The 18117-nt window shown below is 44.5% G+C and overlaps 1 protein-coding gene across 1 annotated transcript in view; it reads right to left on the reverse strand.

Moving 5' to 3' along the window:
• Positions 1–10904, reverse strand: part of LMF1 (lipase maturation factor 1) — a 113265-nt gene extending 102361 nt beyond the window's left edge. The window contains exons 1-2 of the mRNA XM_081338113.1: positions 10761–10904; positions 3962–4027 (exon numbers count right to left, since the gene is read on the reverse strand). Coding sequence (XP_081194239.1) covers positions 3962–4027; positions 10761–10772 — 78 coding nt within the window. The 5' untranslated portion in view covers positions 10773–10904. The remainder of the gene's footprint in view (positions 1–3961; positions 4028–10760) is intronic.
• Positions 10905–18117: the final 7213 nt, after the last annotated feature.

Raw genomic sequence — 18117 nt, forward strand, 5'->3', positions numbered from 1 at the left:
GCGCCTCTGAGTGCCACTTCTGGCACGCAAAAACCAGGGATGCAAAAATGGGCCACCATGCTGCAAGGTGCAAATATGGCCACGGCAGCGGCACAAGCTGCAGATATAAGGCACTGCACCACGCAAGAATGAGGCAGGGCTAGTATCACGCAGGCACTAGCCCCGCCCTATTTGCAGCATGTGCATGCTCACGGCCCCGTGCACGCATGCATGCATGTAAAATGCTTCCCCCTCCCTTTTCTTCCAATCCGCCAATCGACAATGGTTGGTGACCTCTGCTCTACTTGAGCTTGCTAGTGGGCCGCTTCGCCTCCTTTGTGCTGGGCGGGGCTCCTGCTCCGGGTGGTGGTGGCGGCCTGATAGACCTGCTGCTGGCGGCAGCGCATGCGCCAACAGAGAGAGCTCTGAGTGCCGCCTCTGGCACGCGTGCCATAGGTTCGCCACCACTGAGCTAGAGCAACTTAACACAAAAGGAAGGCAGTTAAGTACATTTACAAGCCAAAAGATATAGTAGTTAAAAGGGATGAGATTTATGTTCCTGTGGAACAGAGGCTTCCTAAATAAGGAGGCCTTAACCAAGATGGGGAGACTTTGTATCTTCAGACTTGCAAGACTGATGCCAGTCCTTTCAGGGAAACCAGGCAGAAAACATGCCTAAACGAGGTAATTCTACTTTATTGTACGGGTACATTATAGAATCTTGCAAGTCTCAAATTAAATTTAAAAATGTGGGCATCGTGTTTAGAGGCACGTGAGCCTCATATTAAAAAAGAAGGAGCAGAATAGGCCCAGGACTTTTAAGGTATCCAGAACAACTTAGTATCTCGAGCCAAGCACTTCTTTCTCTAAACTGGGAATAAGCTTCTGCTACCTTTGAGATTTTTACTCTTGCAGTTTGCAATTCTCAGGCACCAGGGACACCTCCCCACTTTCATATGAGCTGTTTGGAGAACCAAACAAACAAAGTTTACCTGGCTGCTTTTCCTCTCTTATCCATCCCCTTTCTTGGGGAAGGGGTGTGTGTGAACTCCACCCTTATCTCCTAATGATAAAACATTTGCAGTGTTTGCAGAAAGCAACCACAAAAGCCAACTGTTTTCCAAACAGCTGGTGTGTTTTAAGCAGCTCTCCTGTGAATACTTTCTTTTCTCACCCCCAATTTAGGAGAAGAGGGGGACACAATTTTTCAAAGTTTCTGTGCTGTTTCTCCAAGGAAAGAAAGAAACCCTACTTATTTTGGATGCAATAACTGAAAGAAGAAAAATGCCAGCTCAGGGTCTTTCTGCAACAGCTTTGAAGAGAATCCTGTTCCAATTCCAACCTAAACAAAAAAAAGCCATCAAGCGTGAAGGACTCAGGGTTTCCTGATGAGCTAAAGGCATTCTCAGTGCCACCCTGCGGATTGTCACCAGAAGTGGGGAAGGGAGATCCCTCCAACTCACCTGGCTGAAAATCAGAGGTGTATTTTTCAAACTGAAGCAGAAAAGGTTTTGTAAATCCCCAAATGCACATAACACAATATAAAAACAAAGGAGAACCCAAAACATCCTCCCTTAAGGAGGAGCAATATCTTAGAAATGACCTGTCCATTCTAGTCCTTCCCGCACCCCAGAAATGTTGTGTGGTTCCCAGAGACTAAAAAGCTTCTCACATCTCAGTTGCCTGCTTTTCGTTGTTGACTCTTCCACCGTTACTTCTCGGGGGGTTCTAGTTTCATTCTCTTATTTGGTCCAGCTTTCTAGAACTTAATCACTCACCTTGTTAATTCAGAGGCAACAAACCCGCACCTCGTTTTTTAAAATCAACTTTGACTCCCTAGTGGTGATATTAGTTTACTGGAGAGGAGAGAAGATGTTATAAGATATTAAAGATACTTAGTTTAGTTTAGTTTAGTTTTATTGAATTTTTATACCGCCCTTCTCCCGAAGGACTCAGGGCGGTGAACAGGGCATATAAATAGAAATACAAAAGTTAAAAAAGGATTAAATTATTGCCCAATTAAAACAATCAAAATATAAAAACATTAAAACCCTAACATTCCCCCATCAGGCCAGGCCAGCTTGTTCGAATAGATGGGTCTTTAACCCGCGCCGGAAGGAGCGGAGATCCGGTGCCATCCGGAGCTCAACCGGCAGTTGGTTCCATAAAGCCGGGGCGCCCACAGAGAAGGCCCTCCCCCTGGGGGCCGCCAATCGACATTCTCTGACCGGTGGCACCCTGAGGAGGCCCTCTCTGTGGGAGCGCACAGGGCGGAGGGGAGTCGACGCCGGCAGCAGGTGGTCCCCGAGGTATTCCGGACCCATGCTTAATATATGATGCAGAATAATTCAATAATTCAAATTCATCCCAGTTTCATTTTGGGCAACATTTGCACGTGGGGAGATCTTCCTGACTAATAATAAATAATAGCTCTTCATCACTGGTCCTCAAATGTTTCAGAAAGTAACCTGAGTAGATCCACCAGGGTTATCCAGATGTTTAAGCAGGAATGGTGGTCAATAGCTACCAATCCCATCTTGTAGGAAGGAACAGTCCTAACTTGCTTCACACATTGCACTCAGCCACACTTTGCTGAGCAAGATACAGGTAGTCCTCAACTTATGACTACAATGGAGCCCAACATCTGTGTTGCTAAGTGAAACATTTGTTGAGTTTTGTCCCATTTTGCAGCCTTTGCTTGCCACAGTTGTTAAGTAAATCACTGCAGTTGTTAAATTAGTAACATAGTTGTTAAATAAATTGGCTTCCCCAACTGATATTGCTTGTCAGAAGGTTACAAATGGGGATCACGTGACCCTGGGACACCGTGTGAGTCACTTGACAAGCGTCTGAATTTTGATCATGTGACCACGGGGAGGCTGCAATGGTCATAAGTTTGAAAACCGGTCATAAGTCACTTTTTTCAGTGCCGTTGTAACTTTGAATGGTCACTAAATGAACTTTTAAGTCAAGGACTACCTGTACAACTGGTCAGGCTACAATAAAACCAAACAAGCAAAGCAGGGCTTGGGGATCTGGTCTTTCTTTCTTTCTTTCTTTCTTTCTTTCTTTCTTTCTTTCTTTCTTTCTTTCTTTCTTTCTTTCTTTCTTTCTTTCTTTCTTTCTTTCTTTCTTTCTTTCTTTCTTTCTTTCTTCTCTCTCTCTCTCTCTCTCTCTCTCTCTCTCTCTCTCTCTCTCTCTCTCTCTCTCTCTCTCTCTCTCTCTCTTTCTTTCTTTCTTTCTCTCTTTCCGAAGAGGACAGTTCTCAAATGTCAGCAACAGTTCAAATGAAAAAAGCAAGAGGAAAAATCAACTCCGGTTTAGGTACAGGAAGTGATCTCGACTTACGACCACAATTGAGCCCAGAATTTATGTTGCTTAACTGAGAAATTTGTTCGGTGAGTTTTGCCCCATTTTATGACTTTTATTGCCACATTTGTTAAGTGAATCACTGCAGTTGTTAAATTAGCAACACATCTGGCTTCCCCCTCCCCCCGTTGACTTTGCTTGTTGGCAGGTCGCAAAAGGGGATTACACAACCCCAGTGATGCTGCAACCATCATAAATATGAGTCAGTTGCCAAACGTCTGAATTTTGATCATGTGACCCTGGAGATGCTGCAACGGTTGTAAGTGTGAAAAATGATCATGTCACTTTTTTCAGTGCTGTGGTAACTTCAAACAGTCACTGTTGTAAGTCGAGGTACCTGTACACATGCAATCTTGGAAAAAACTTTCCAACTTTCTCTTTCCAACGACCTAAGCACACTGTAGCCAACTTTCAACACAGCAGGAAAGGATGGACCTTTTCAACATATTAAGGAGCCAACAGTTTAAATGGAATGGCCATTTATCCTTTTTAAATATTTTTCCCCCACTTTCCTTCCTTTTTCAACAGGAGGTTGGCAAGGCATCCCTTGCAACCAGTTGGAAAATATAAACAGCCCCTTTAAAGGAGAAGAGTCTGCATTTGGAAAGCTCACCTCGTAATGGTAATTCATGCATGTCAAGTCTTTCCAGCAAGGGTCCCCTCGCATTTTTATCATCCCCTGTGAGAGGGGAAAAAAAGACAGCTCTGAGATTAGTCCTTGCACTTCCATTCTGAGGAAATTTTGAACAAAATTATACATTAATGCAGATGTTAATATACAATTAATATATGTAATATATTACATATTATGACAGTGTTTCTCAAGCTTGGCAACTTGAAGATGGGTGGATGTCAACTCCCAGAACTGCCCAGCAAAGCTGGCTGAGAAATTCTGGAAGTCCACCCACCTTCAAGTTGCCAAGCTTGAGAAACACTGCATTACGACATACTTAACCCTAACCTCCACTCATGACCACACCTGAGCCCAACATTTTTGTTCTTAAGTGAAACATTCATTACGTGAATTTTGCCACCTTTCTTGCCACGGTTAAGTAAATCACTGAAGCCGTTAAGTTAGTAACGCAGTTGTTAAGTGAATCTGGCTTCCCCCATTGACTTTGCTTGTCAGAAGGTCACGGAAGGGGAGCTCATCACCCTGGGACACGGCGACCGTTGTAAATATGAGTCAGTTGCCAAGCGTCTGAATTTTGATCACGTGACCATGGGGATGCTGCAAGGGTGAAAAATAAATCACTTTTTTTTCAATCCCGTTGTAACTTCAGTCACCAAATGAACTGTTGTAAGTCAAGGACTACCTGTATTGCCAGCTGGTGGGAAGCCTGTAACAATCTGGTCAGGTTTAGAAGCTAAATCAGGACAGGTCTGATTAAGACCTAAATGGAGGCCAGTAGAAAATTATCCGAGGCTTGGCCAACTTGGAAAATGGGAAGAAACGTGATGAAAAGGCAAAGGCTTCTGGCTGCAGGCAAAAAGCCGGCATGGACGCATCCATGAGGTCTCCAAGAGTCAGGCTTCATTCAGTGATGGAGGTATTACTTTATTGTGCCTTGAATAATAAAAAGCTAGGTACTCCTTTGTTTTAGATGAGAGGCCGTGCAAAATTCCCATCTATGAAGCCAGGAGTTTGGCCTTCCAATTGCTCTTTTTGCATATTTGTTATTATTGGGGTTGGTTCTGCAGTCAGCCAGAGGTTTAGACTGGATCTGGCCTTTTTGTCCACCTACTGAGTACCTCCCAAGGACCTGGAAGGGGCAGCTGTGTTGCTGCTTGATGGTGCCAAAGGGATTGTGGCTGTTCCAAGCGAAGCTGCCTTTTGCAATGGACTGATGGGGATTTTGGCAGTGCTGAAGATGTTCAGGAGACACTCCAGATGTTTTGGGATTGTACCAAGCATCTACTGCTATTGGTAATACCTTTGCTTTCTGTTGCCACAGTCATTCTATTTGCAAGTCTCTGTGTTTTGTGACTCCCTTCCCTTCTCCTGTCTCCAAGTATTGCCATATCCACTAGTCACACTTTCTTGTCTTTCTTATTGGCAGTTGCTAAGTCTGGGGTGTTGTGTGGCAGGTGTTTGTTTTTATTATTATAAATTATAACAAAATTATTACTATATCCCACCTTCTCCCTCAAATGTATATAAACTCTAGGCAGTTTCATACAAATACTCCTAATATTTCTGATTCTTGTTTTCCTCACAACAACCCTGTGAGGTGGGTTCGGCTGAGAGAGAGCACGTGGCTCAAAGTCCCCCACACTACAGCTAGAACCCGCCCTCTCCTGGTTTCTTATGCATCTTAATCTACCCCCAGGCCCAGCTGTCCAGCCTCACCCCTCCTGCACCCCCACCCCAGGAACAATGGAGCTTTTTGCTGCCTACCAAGCAGCTACTTTGCCTTGCATTCAAATCAGCGAGCCAGGCAAACAGTATTTGCAAACCCCACTTTCAGCAGCTAAGTGACCGTTACGTGGCCTTCTCGTCGCAATGCAACAATTTCAGTGGCTCACCTCTGGACAGGAAGGATCTCACCAGAGTGCTGGTGTACATTCAAAACCTCCATCCGCACAGTGCCCTGAACTGCACACCTCACAAGCTTAATTAATTAACCCTTGTTTATTCGGCCTTAGCACGCTGTGCAATTCGGAGCAATAGTCTAGAACCTGCCTCAATGCCCAACCTGTCTCCCCATCAATATCCTTCCAGGTGGATCAATTTGGCTCTGCTCTGCATCCTTCCTCAGGTCTAAAAAGTCAGTCTTAGTTTTCCTTCTGTTTAAACATTTCCATTTTTACCTATTGGGTTCGCTTGCTTTGACGGACGGCCTTACGGTGGCAATAAAGATTTGCTTTGTGGTTTACCTGGCTGTGGAAATTGGTTTTCAGCCAATGAGTCTCCAAGATCATTTTTTTAATTAAATGTGTTTAGTTTTAACCATCCAGAGCTCCTGGATGTAGGGTGGTTAACATTTTTAATAAATAATTAGTTTTAAATTTATTGACAAATTTATTGATATTAATTAACAGTTTTACATTGAATAAGCAAATTATTTGTTTTCAAAATGTTTTTGAAAATATCACTGTCTTAAGGCCACTTAAAACACTCAGTTTCTAAAATGTTCAAATAAAGAAAAACAATGATGTAATTAATGGCTTTGGAGAAGATCAGAAGTATAATATAAATCAATCAATGAACAAATTGAATAGGAAGAAAGATTAAAAGGTCTTACGACTCCTCACAATGCTATGTGTTTCATTATATTTTATTCTGACATCTGTCAATCTCTGTCACCACAGACCTTTGAAAAATATTTGAGACCCACTCATTTTCCACCAATTTTTTTGAGCTGTGATCTTACAGATTGCCACAGTTTACTGGCGTCAATCTGTTAGTGAATAGAAAAATGTCTGTTTTATTGTTGTCACACATTAATTATTTTTACATGTTTGCATTTTTATTTAAGTATGCTAAATAAACCAAGACTGGGACACCTTACCATTTCAATCAGAAAGGAAGATCTTCTTCCCTAAATAATTAACTTTTAACAAGGCAGGACTGAGAATTTGCTGAAGTATGTTCAGGGAGGCAGGTACATGTCTTCGACGCACCCTTCCTTTTGGGACTCTGAATTATCTTGTCTGGGCTTAGAAGGGTGGAGTTCGATTAGGATTCGGATGGGAGATCACAAGGAAATCCCAGGCAGAGTGGAATAGTAGGAAAGAAAGTCCCAGAAATATAAATGGCAAACCATTTTTACAGAGAACTGTAGCCAAGAAAACTCCATGGAAGGGATCTATGGAGCCATCAGGAGCCAAGTCTGATGAAGGAGACTACAGGACTTGGCAATCTTGTCTCTGGTGGGGTTTAGTAAATGTGTTCTGAATGTGGAATACCTTAATTTCACAACTGTGTCGCAAATGCAAAGCATCTGACACTGTGCACAGAAATAATTTCCTTTTCTCAGGTTTATTTTGTTATTGAAACACACCCATTTCTAGCTTTGACATTCTGGGGGGGTGGGGGGGATGTCTCTTAAAACCAAGTCCTTCATCACCAGCTGTACCAAAGTATTCCTAAACCCCATCTCAGGAATGCTTTGTTCACATACACATTGGCATCTTTTCCACTTTGGAGTGCCCCTTTCAGTTGCCAGGGATAGTCTGGAATTTTAATGCCAGCCTGATCCTGAAATTCAATGTTTTTAATGTGGCCTTGCTAGAAAAGCAGTAAAACAAACAAACAAGCGGCCTGATTCTCACCATATATATGTATTTGGCTAAACTAGACTGTGTTGTTTCTCTGAGCCACATACGTGTGTGTGTGTATGTGGGTATATGCATAACTTATTTTATTTATTTTTTGTCATGTTTATGCAGAGTATATTGGGGTAGTGATCCTTTGAGAGCTGAATGCAACGAAATTTCATTTTAATGTATGCTGATTAGCGTACATTTAAAGTGACAATAAAGTTATTCTATTCTATTCTATTCTATTCTATTCTATTCTATTCTATTCTATTCTATTCTATTCTATTCTATTCTATTCTCCTTGCTCAGAATCCTTCAAGAAGCAAGGTGGCTCCTGGCTGCCCAGCCCCGCTTTCAAACATAATTGCACACAGCAGGCCAACAACTGTCTCGTGCCAAAGGGGTCTCTGGTTGGTTAAAGCAAAGAAAGCTTGACCCATTTAGCAGAGTCCTGTGCTTCTTTCTCCATCAGAGTGGTGTCATTTCGGGTTCAGAAGGAGGGGTCTTCTGGGCCCATCTGCCCTCTCAAGTTAACTAAATTTTGGGGTGGAAAGAATTAAGAAAAGGCGACCAAAGAAATAATTAGCATTTTCAAGCCTTTGAATACAAAGCAGAAGTGAACATTATGGAAATTCAGAAAGCTGCCAGGAGACCCCAAGAGTGCCATTTTTAAGTATTGCTGGATAGAAATAACTTTTAATAGACCCAATCACCTGTTGTGGAGTAACTCTTAACATTGTGAGAAGGAGAAAATTTTCTGCAGGGCCCAAGGCAAAGGCAGTCAAGTTCAGCCACCTGACATCAAGCTGTCCCCCGTTCTGATACTCTGAGATCACAGGGTGTATCCACAATTACCTTTACATTTTGACTTTGCTGATCCACAGGAATCTCGGCAAGACAGGCAGTCCTCCACTTACAACTACAACTGAGCCCAAAATTTATGTTGCTCGGTGAGATGTCTACAAAGTGAGTTTTGCATCATTTTATGACCTTTCCTGCCATAGTTGTTAAGCGAATCACTGCAGTTGTTGAGTTAGTGAACCAGTTGTTAAGTGAATCTGGCTTCCCCATTGACTTTCTTGTCGGAAGGCTGCAAAAGGGAATCATGTGACCCCAGGGGGACACTGCAACCATTGCCAAGCGTCCAAATTTTGATCACGTGATCAAGGGGATGCTGCAAGAGTCATAAGTGTGAAAAAATGGTCAGGTCACTTTTTTCAGGGCTCTTGTAACTTTGAACGGTCACTAAATGAACTGTCATTACAGTAAGTCTAGGATTGTCTCTAATCATCTCTACCAAAATGCAGAGTGGCTAGCCTCCATTCGCGCTAAGAGAACAGAGTCTCTCCAAGATTGGTTAGAGAAACGTCACTTTCAGGAAAACAGCCCATCTTCCCGTGGCTTTTTGAGACTCTCTGTCTTCCTTGAACCTGTGTTGAATTTACAGGGGCCTTTTCTCCCATCCCAAGCGGTGCCTTCCTCCTGGAAAGTCTTGTGTAGTGTGACCAAGGCTGCACGTCCTTCCCTTTCAAAAGAAATTCTACACCGCTTTAGCCAATGTTGAAATGGACCTGTTTCTTTATTTGCTTCAACTGCCCGAGGAATCGGGTACTTTGGGCAGACCATGAAACGATTGGTAACAGTGACAGCCATCAAATAAAATATTAAGTAAATGACAAACAACAAGAATGAATCAGGGAAAGAAAATATCTCTTAGTCATTAACCAATATAATGCCGCTACTTAAAATTCCGAACGAACTATGATATTCTATCCTTAAGACATGGCTGGGGAATTCCTCCTTTCCCATGGAGAATTCTGGAGTATTCTCAAGGAGACCCAACCTGGAAAGAAGGAGGAATTTCCCGACAATAAGAACCATTAAGCCAGGGGTGTCAAACTGCCGGCCTACGGGCTGCATGCGTCACGTGGAAGCCACACCCACCCCATTGCTGGCAATGGAGAAAAAGCTCTGAAACGTCACGTGACGTCGCGAGTTTGACATGTCTGTATTAAGCAGTAGAACAACAGTTGCCTCCTGGAGTTTGGGCGGGGGGGGCCTCCATTGCTGGAGGTTTTCTAGAAAAGATTGGAAAACCATTTGTCCCAACTGGTATGAAGACTCCTGGTTTGGGCAGAGGTTTGGACCAGAACAGGGGTCTTCAACCTTTCTCGGGAAAGGGAGTGGGAAGCATTTTATGTGTGCGCCCATGCATTCACACAAACAGGGCTACAAGCACGCATGATGCAAACTGGGTGGTGCTAGTGCCCACGTGACACTCGCTAGCACCGCCCCGTATTTGCTGTGCAGTGCCCCGTTTTTGCCGCACAGTGCCCCGTTTGTGTAGCTGCACCGGTGCTAGCACAAGTGGTGGTGTGAGAGCGCGCACACACGTGTGCGCACTGGCCAGCCTGTTCCATGGCCCAAAGGTTGGGGACCTATGGACTAGAAGACTAGAAAACTAGACTAGACTAGAAGACTTCCAAAGTCCCTTCCAGTCCTATATTTCTATGGAAAATGTGCCCCTTCAGATGGGAAAGGAACAAGTGATCCCTAGCAGATAAGAACATTTGATTTCCTGCTTCCAACTGCGAGAGTAACACAGGCAGTCCTCAACTTATGACCATAACTGAGGCCAAAATGTATGTGGCTAAGTGAAACATTTTGTTAAGTGAGTTTTGCCCTATTTTACAGCCTTTCTTGCCACAGCTGATAAGTGAATCACTGCAGTTGTTAAGTTAGTAACATGGTTGTTAAGTGAATCAAGGCTCCCCATGGACTTTGCTTGTCAGAAGGTCGCAAAAGAGGATCACATGACCCTGGGACACTGCAACTGTCATAAATGTGAATCTGTGTGCCAAACTATGTGAATTTTGATCATGTGACCAAAGGGATGCTGCAATCGTCATACGTGTAAAAATGGTCATAAGTCACTTTTTTACTGGTGTTGTATCTTCAAACAGTCACTAAATGAACTCTTGTAAGTCAAGGACTACCTGTATGTAGCCCCTCCCTGTGATGATGGCCAGATCTTCTGGTCTGAAAATCTGCTTCCAATCACATGAATTGAAGGATCTCCCGAGAGTCCTCCATTTCGTGAATGAAATTTTCATGCCTCCAATAAAACATTTCTACCATGATGCGCTTACCGCTCCAAGCATGATTCTGAAAATAAGCCAACGATAGGCCCAGATGACAATAAAGGAAGGAGGTGTATCCTTGGCCAGCCGGGAAAGAGTCCACAAAGGACAGAGGAAGATTGCCAAAAAACCCGTTTCCAGAAGCTGCGATTCCCAACCTAGAAGGAATGATGGAGAATGCATCAGATTACTGCAAAAATAAGGCACATTATTGATGTAGCGTGCATTGATGTAGGCTAGGACCTCATAAAGCAACTGAAAGGAACACTCTGCAAAGCACACGGGAAAGGTCCCTCTTTGGAGTTGTACAGTAACAATGGCATTTGACTCTCTGCATGTTTGCACATGCACAGCCATCTGCTTCCCCTCCCATGATTGCTTTATTCTGCAATTAAAATCCACCTGAAGACTTTGTGCATTTTTCATGTAGGTTTCTTTTAACACAGTACATACATTTTGGGCTGCCTACAGTTGCAAGAAAAAGTATGTGAACCCTTTGGGATCACGTGGAGTTTTGCATGAATTGGCCATAATATGCGCTCTAAACGTCATGTAAGTCACAACAATAGAAAAACACAGTCTGCTTAAAATAATACTACACAAACATTAGCTGTTGTCATGTTTTAATTGAACATAAGATGGAAACATTCACAGTGCAGGGTGGAAAAAGTATGTGAACCTTTGGACTTAATAACTGGTTGACCCTCCTTTGGCAGCAATAACCTCAACCAAACGTTTCCTGTAGTTGCAGATCAGACCTGTACAACGATCTGGAGTAATTTTGGACCACTCCTCTGCACAAAACCATGATGCTCCCTCCGCCGTGTTTTACAGTGGGGATGAGGTTTTGATGTTGGTGTGCTGTGCCTTTTTTTCTCCACACATAGTGTTGTGTGTTTTTCCCAAACAACTCAATTTTGGTTTCATCTGTCCACAGTATATTTTGCCAGTAGTGCTGTGGAACATCCAGGTGCTCTTCTGCAAACTTCAAACGTGCTGCAATATTTTTTTTGGACAGCAATGGCTTCCTCCGTGGTGTCCTCCCATGTACTCCATTCTTGTTTAATGTTTTCCTTATTGTAGATGTGTCAACAAAAATGTTAGCATATGCCAGAGATTTCTGTAGGTCTTTAGCTGACACTCTAGGATTCTTCTTTACCTCATTAAGCATTATGCGCTGTGCTCTTGCAGTCATTTTTACAGGACGACCACGCCTAGGGAGAGTAGCAACAGTGCTAAACTTTCTCCATTTCTCCAAGTCTGTCTTACCGTGGACACATGAACATCACGGCTTTTGGAGATACTTTTGTAACCCTTTCCAGCTTCGTGCAAGTCAACAATTCTTGATCGTAGGTCTTCTGAGAGCTCTTTTCTGCGAGGCATGGTTCACATCAGACAGTGCTTCTTGAGACCAGTAAACCCAAAACAGGTGTGTGTTTTTAAAGGGCAGGACAGCTGTCAGCAACACATCCAATATCATCACACTGGTTGGAGTCAAGGTTGGCTCACTCCTGGCTCCAATTAGCTCTTGGAGAAGTCATTAGGCTAGGGGTTCACATACTTTTTCCACCCTGCACTGTGAATGTTTCCATCTTATGTTCAATTAAAACATGACAACAGCTAATGTTTGTGTAGTATTATTTTAAGCAGACTGTGTTTTTCTATTGTTGTGACTTACATGACGTTTAGAGCGCATTTTATGGCCAATTCATGCAAAACTCCACGTAATCCCAAAGGGTTCACATACTTTTTCTTGCAACTGTATATAACCGTGGAGTGTTATGTGTGTGTGTGTGTGTGTGTGTGTGTAGAGAGAGAGAGAGAGAGAGAGAGAGAGAGAGAGAGAGAGAGAGAGAGAGAGAGAGAGAGAGAGAGAGAGAGAGAGAGAGAGAGGGAATATGAAGGACATGTCTTCCAAGTTATTGTTCTTGACTAGCGAGTATGAAGATGCTGCCATCCAAGACTGGTGCAAGGACCGGTCAAGATGGAGATCTCATTGGCTTGTGGATTTAAGCCCAGGGCTCCCAACCTCTTGAAACTGGTGGGTATCTCTTCAATTTGAAGGCATCTCATGGAGCAAAGCATGTGGCTTACCACATACGCCTATTTACCCAAAGGCAAACTAGTGACACTCTGTTCCCTCCCCATCTTTAAATCTTCCAGATGCTTCCTAGCACCTGGGCTTAATTTTTCCCCAGTACCAGGGCTGCAGCTACAGGTATCCAGTAAAAACCGCAACAATGCCACCTGTATCATGATGTCCTGGCATGAATGACCTGTGTCACATGGGTCACTTATAAATTACATCCTGGGTCTGAAGATGTCTGAACACGTCATGGCACATGTGACATCACTTCCCTCTCCCCCTGTGGATGCAACCACCACTACCCCTCTTTCTATGGTATTCTTGGAAATAATGCTAATGTTTGGGGCACGCTAACCTACTGTTAAAAACAAATAATGAAATAAAATAAGCACGAACGTAAAGGTTGGATACAGGTAGTCCTCCGCTTATGACCACAATTGAGCCCATAATTTCTGTTGTTAAGTGAGACATTTGTTAAGCGAGGTTTGCCCCATTTTACGACCTGTCTTGCCATAGTTGTTAAGTGAATCACTGCAGTCGATAAGTTAGTAATCTGGTTAAGTGAATCCGGCTTCCCCATGGACTTTGCTAGTCAGAAACCCGTGAAAGGGGATCACATGAACCCCAGTCGCTGCAACTGTCATAAATACGTGCCAGTTGCCAAGCATCTGGATTTGGATCACATGACCACTGGGTTGCTGCAATGGTTTCAACTATGAAAAATGGCCATAAGTCACATTTTTCAGTGCCCTTGTAACTTTGAACAGTCACTAAATGAACTGTTGTAAGTCAAGGACTATGTATACTTATCAGGGAGGTGCTTAGAATGCTGTATTGAAAGAGGTTGCAGCCCCTCATCAGCAAAGTTCTCGTGGCAATGCGCAATTATAGGACCATCAAAGGAGAAGGCTTGGGACATTGAATCTGACACAATGAACAGCAGCACATCTGAGAGGTGATGGAACACTACATATATGCAAAGCAATAGCCACAAGTGTATTTTTTAAAAAAAAAATAAACATATATATCAACTTCCTAATTCATCAGGGTGATACCACCCAGGATTTTGCTTCTTTTCCAATTGCACTCAGACACCTGTCAGGCAAGAAAGGAAAAATTCCACCCAATCTCATGCAAATGGCAACTCTTTGCATAAAATTTACCTGCCAACAATGGCCAAATATCCAAATGATTCTTAAGAAAGGTGAGGGTGATAGAGGAGAGCAAAGCAATTGTGCAGCTAAGTCAGCAGCTGGTCACCTGTGCTTTAAAGAAGCAATACACCACCATCTTAGGAAACACACACACGTTTTTTTCAGACAACCATGTTATACATGTTCTAATTATATTCACCAGTCTGGTACTCCACAGGCCTTAAGACTAGAGTTGGAAGAATGGCTCCCTCGTTCCTCCTTTTAAATGTTAAAACATTCCTAACAGGTAAATTTCAGAACTGTCCTCTTTATGTATGAATGCTATAATAGCAACAGCACTTGGACTTATATGGCGCTTCACAGTGCACTGTAGCCCTCTCTAAGCCATTTTACAGAGTCAGCCTGTTGCCCCAACAATCTGGGTCCTCATTTTACCAACCTCGGCAGGATGGAAGGCTGAGTCAACCTGGAGCTGATCAGGATTGAACTGCTGGAAGTCGGCAGAATTAGCCTGCAATACTTCATTCTAACCACTGGGAAGGAAGGAAGGGAGGGAAGGAGGGAGGGAGGAGGAAGGAAGGAAGGAAGGAAGGAAGGAAGGAAGGAAGGAAGGAAGGAAGGAAGGAAGGAAGGAAGGAAGGAAGGAAGGAAGGAAGGAAGGAAGGAAGGAAGGAAGGAAGGAAGGAAAACAGCAACAGTACTTAGACTTATATATTGTTTCACAGTGCTTCACAACCCTCTCTAAGCAGTTTACAGAGTCCGCCTATTGCCCCTCATTTTACCGACCTTGGAAGGATGGAAGGCTGACTCAACCTTGAGCCGGTGAGAATCGAACTCCTCGCTGTGGGCAGAATCTGCCTGTAATGCTGCATTCTAACCACTGTACCACAACAACTCTCAGAAACTCATCCAGAGATGCAAAAAGAATTGGACACAGAGCAAGGGTAGGCAATTTAGACAGCAGCCATGATGATGATGATGATGATGTCCAACTCTTGGCAATTCTATGGGCTAGGTCACTCCACATCTTCTGACCTTGTGCTACTTCTCTGAATTGTTCTATCTCTGCTCTGGCTGGGGTCAGCTTTGATGGTGCTGACTTGAAGACACTGCCATATGGCTTGATCCCAGCCTGCAGCTGAACTGATCTGCAGCCAGACCATAATTACTATTCATACAGAGACGCAACAGGCAAACTCATGGGTCCATATGAGTGGAGAAAAAACTGAAATTTATGGAGGACTTTTTTTCTGATTGGAAACCCGGTTAGCTTGCCACAGGATGTCCCTGTGACCAGAAGTCTGAAGAGTACCAGTTCAAGTAATTAAGCAGTTGTGAAACTGGATTGCTCCAGGTTTCAGTCCCTTGAGGGTTAGAATAGAGCTGGAAGGGACCTTGGAGGTCTTCTAGTCCAACCCCCTGCTCAGGCTGAAGACCTATACCATTTCAGACAAATGACTGTCCAGTCTCTTCTTAAAAACCTCCAGTGATGAAGCACCCACAAAATGTTGAGACTCTAGATAGAGTACAGATAAGAGCAATAAAGATGATTAGGGGACTGGAGGCTAAAACATATAAAGAATGGTTGCTGGAATTGGGTATGTCTAGTTTAATGAAAAGAAGGACTAAGTGTAACATGAGAGCAGTCTTCCAGTATCTCAGGGGCTGCCCCAAAGAAGAGGGAGTCAAGCTATTCTCCAAAGCACCTGAAGGCAGGACAAGAAGCAATGGATGGAAACTAATCAGAGAGAAGCAACCTAGAACTAAGGAGAAATTTCCTGACAGTTAGAACAATTAATCAGTGGAACAACCTGCCTCCAGAAGTGGTGAATGCGCCAACAGTGGCATTTTTAAAGAAGAGACTGGACAACCATTTATTTGAAATAGGGTTTCCTGCCTGACAAGGGGGTTGGACTAGATTAGACTTCCAAAGTCCCTTATTCATTCTAACTTCCCACTTGCTTGATAAGGACTCCAATCAAATAAAGAAACAGATAATGAGAAGAGAGACCTATACTATACTTCATTTTTTGTTGTTGTTCTGATAAGTAGCAATACAACTTGTTTCCTACACCTGAACCTCAATTATTGTTTTCTCCTTTGTAGCTGAGCTCTGATTATTAAAAGGGAGAGGAAGGACGCTCATTTTATCCACAAACATCCTGTAGCTTCTAGGAGATAACTTGGTGCCAAAGTCAGCTTTTCAGATTGGGGGGTGGCGTCCACAAATGTCCAATTTGCAGTTGCATAAGCCCCAGCAGCTGCATCAAACAAGGATGGTGCCGTCCACCAGTGAGGAAAGTTAATTGTACTGGGGAGGGTGCACAAAAGCCAGTCGTGGGCTCCAAAGACCGAAGGGAGGGCTAGCTCTGACCTAGGCTGCACAAGAATCCCACTGTTCTGGGCCTTTCACATGCTAATCACCACAACTTGAGTCCAAAGACACAAGTGCACATGCTAGATCTGCCACGGCAAGTTATTCCTCTCCCTTCTCACATTCCTCCACAGGGTCTCATGGGGCACATCTGTGACTCCCCCTTCCTTCTCACACATCCCCCTCCACCCTGTTCTCAGCTGCCTGAGCCCCTTCCAGGATGCCCCCCCTTAATGCATGTGTGGGTTCCATGCATATCGTTCACACAGAAGGCCTGTCTTTGGGGGCCAGGGACTTGAGCCTCTGGGTGCCCCTTTGTCGGGGTGGGGAAGCTGAGCCCGAAGCATGTGGATCCTTAATCCCCGCTCCCAACTGAACCAGAAAAGGAAGTGGGGGTGGTGGGGGTCTGGAGTCATTGGGGGGGCTGCTAAATTGGAGCCCCAACAGACTGGGAAGGGGCTGGATCAGATCTGCCTTCCTTTCCTCCTGTTATAGGGCAGTGGGGAAGGAGCCCCTAGCCCCACATCTCTTTGGGAAGGGGGCATTTGACCTTCTGCCCCACGAACCTCAACAGGAACCTCCTGGAATTCCAAGAAGGGAAATTCATCAGCCATTTGGCTTGGGCAAGCCTCCAGCCAAGCGTGGCTCTTGCCACCCCACCTGCCAGCCTGGCTCCAGAACTGAATTCCTGGCACCACCAAACTCTGGGGTCAGTTCCAAGTTTCTCGGTGCCAGGATTTATTTCCAGTGTGTTTGGGGAGGGGGGTTTCCATGCAGCTGGGAAAGGAGGCGGGGCAGGAAATCTATTCCAATCAGCCTGACGGGGGCAAGGGGCGCTCCTCCAGCTGTTTCCCTTCTTTAAGGGGAAGACAGGGGATTTAAAGCTACCCGCCGAGATGGCTCTCAGCGGCAGCTCCCCTCCCAAGGGAAGAGGGTGGGTTGCATCTTTCAAATAGTGCCCAATCCACTGTCATTGCGGGAGGGGGCGGGGAGGAGCAGAACACAAGGGTCATGACCTCATCGCGCCAATCATAGACTTTGTGCTAGCTCACATGATGCAAGGGCCTAACTGCATTGCTGGCCCAATAATGCACCACATAATTAGCACGGTGCAATCATGGCTTGGGGCAGAGACTCCCAGGCCGACCTCTGTACTGCAGTCCACTCCCTGGTCCATAAAAGGGGTGAAGGCAGCACTTCTTAGAGGTGCCAGAACTGCTCCCCTGGCGCTCTGGGCTGTTAGCCCAAGCTTACCCCTTTGCTCCTGAAACCGTCCCCCAGGGAAAAAGGGTGCAACATTTGGGCACCCAGTACCCTGGGTCAACCAAGCCATGATTCAGGGACTGGACAGGCGCCCGGCTGCCAGCCCACTCTTCCCCACTCCAGTCAGAGAAGCTCAGAGGCAACTTGGGCAAGATTGCTCTGGCTCAGGGTTATTGATGTGGGGAAATATGTCTTGCATGAAAAGAGAGGCAGTTTGACCTAGTGGTTAAGGCACCGGCCAAGAATCCAGGAGACAGCGAGTTCTAGTCTTGCCTTAGCCCTGAAAGCTAGCTGGGTTAAATCTAGACCAGTCTGTCTCTCTCAGCCCAACCCGCCCGCAGGGTTGTGGTGGGGAAAATAAGAGAAGGAAGGGGCATTAGGCATGTTCACGACCCTGAATTAGTTATGAAAATAATAAAGGCGGAATATAGGTAGTCCTCGACGTATGGCCACAACTGAGCCCCAAATTTATGTTGTTAAGTGAGACAA

The sequence above is a fragment of the Vipera berus genome (assembly GCF_964194415.1).
Source record: "Vipera berus genome assembly, chromosome: 13".
NCBI lineage: Eukaryota > Metazoa > Chordata > Lepidosauria > Squamata > Viperidae > Vipera > Vipera berus.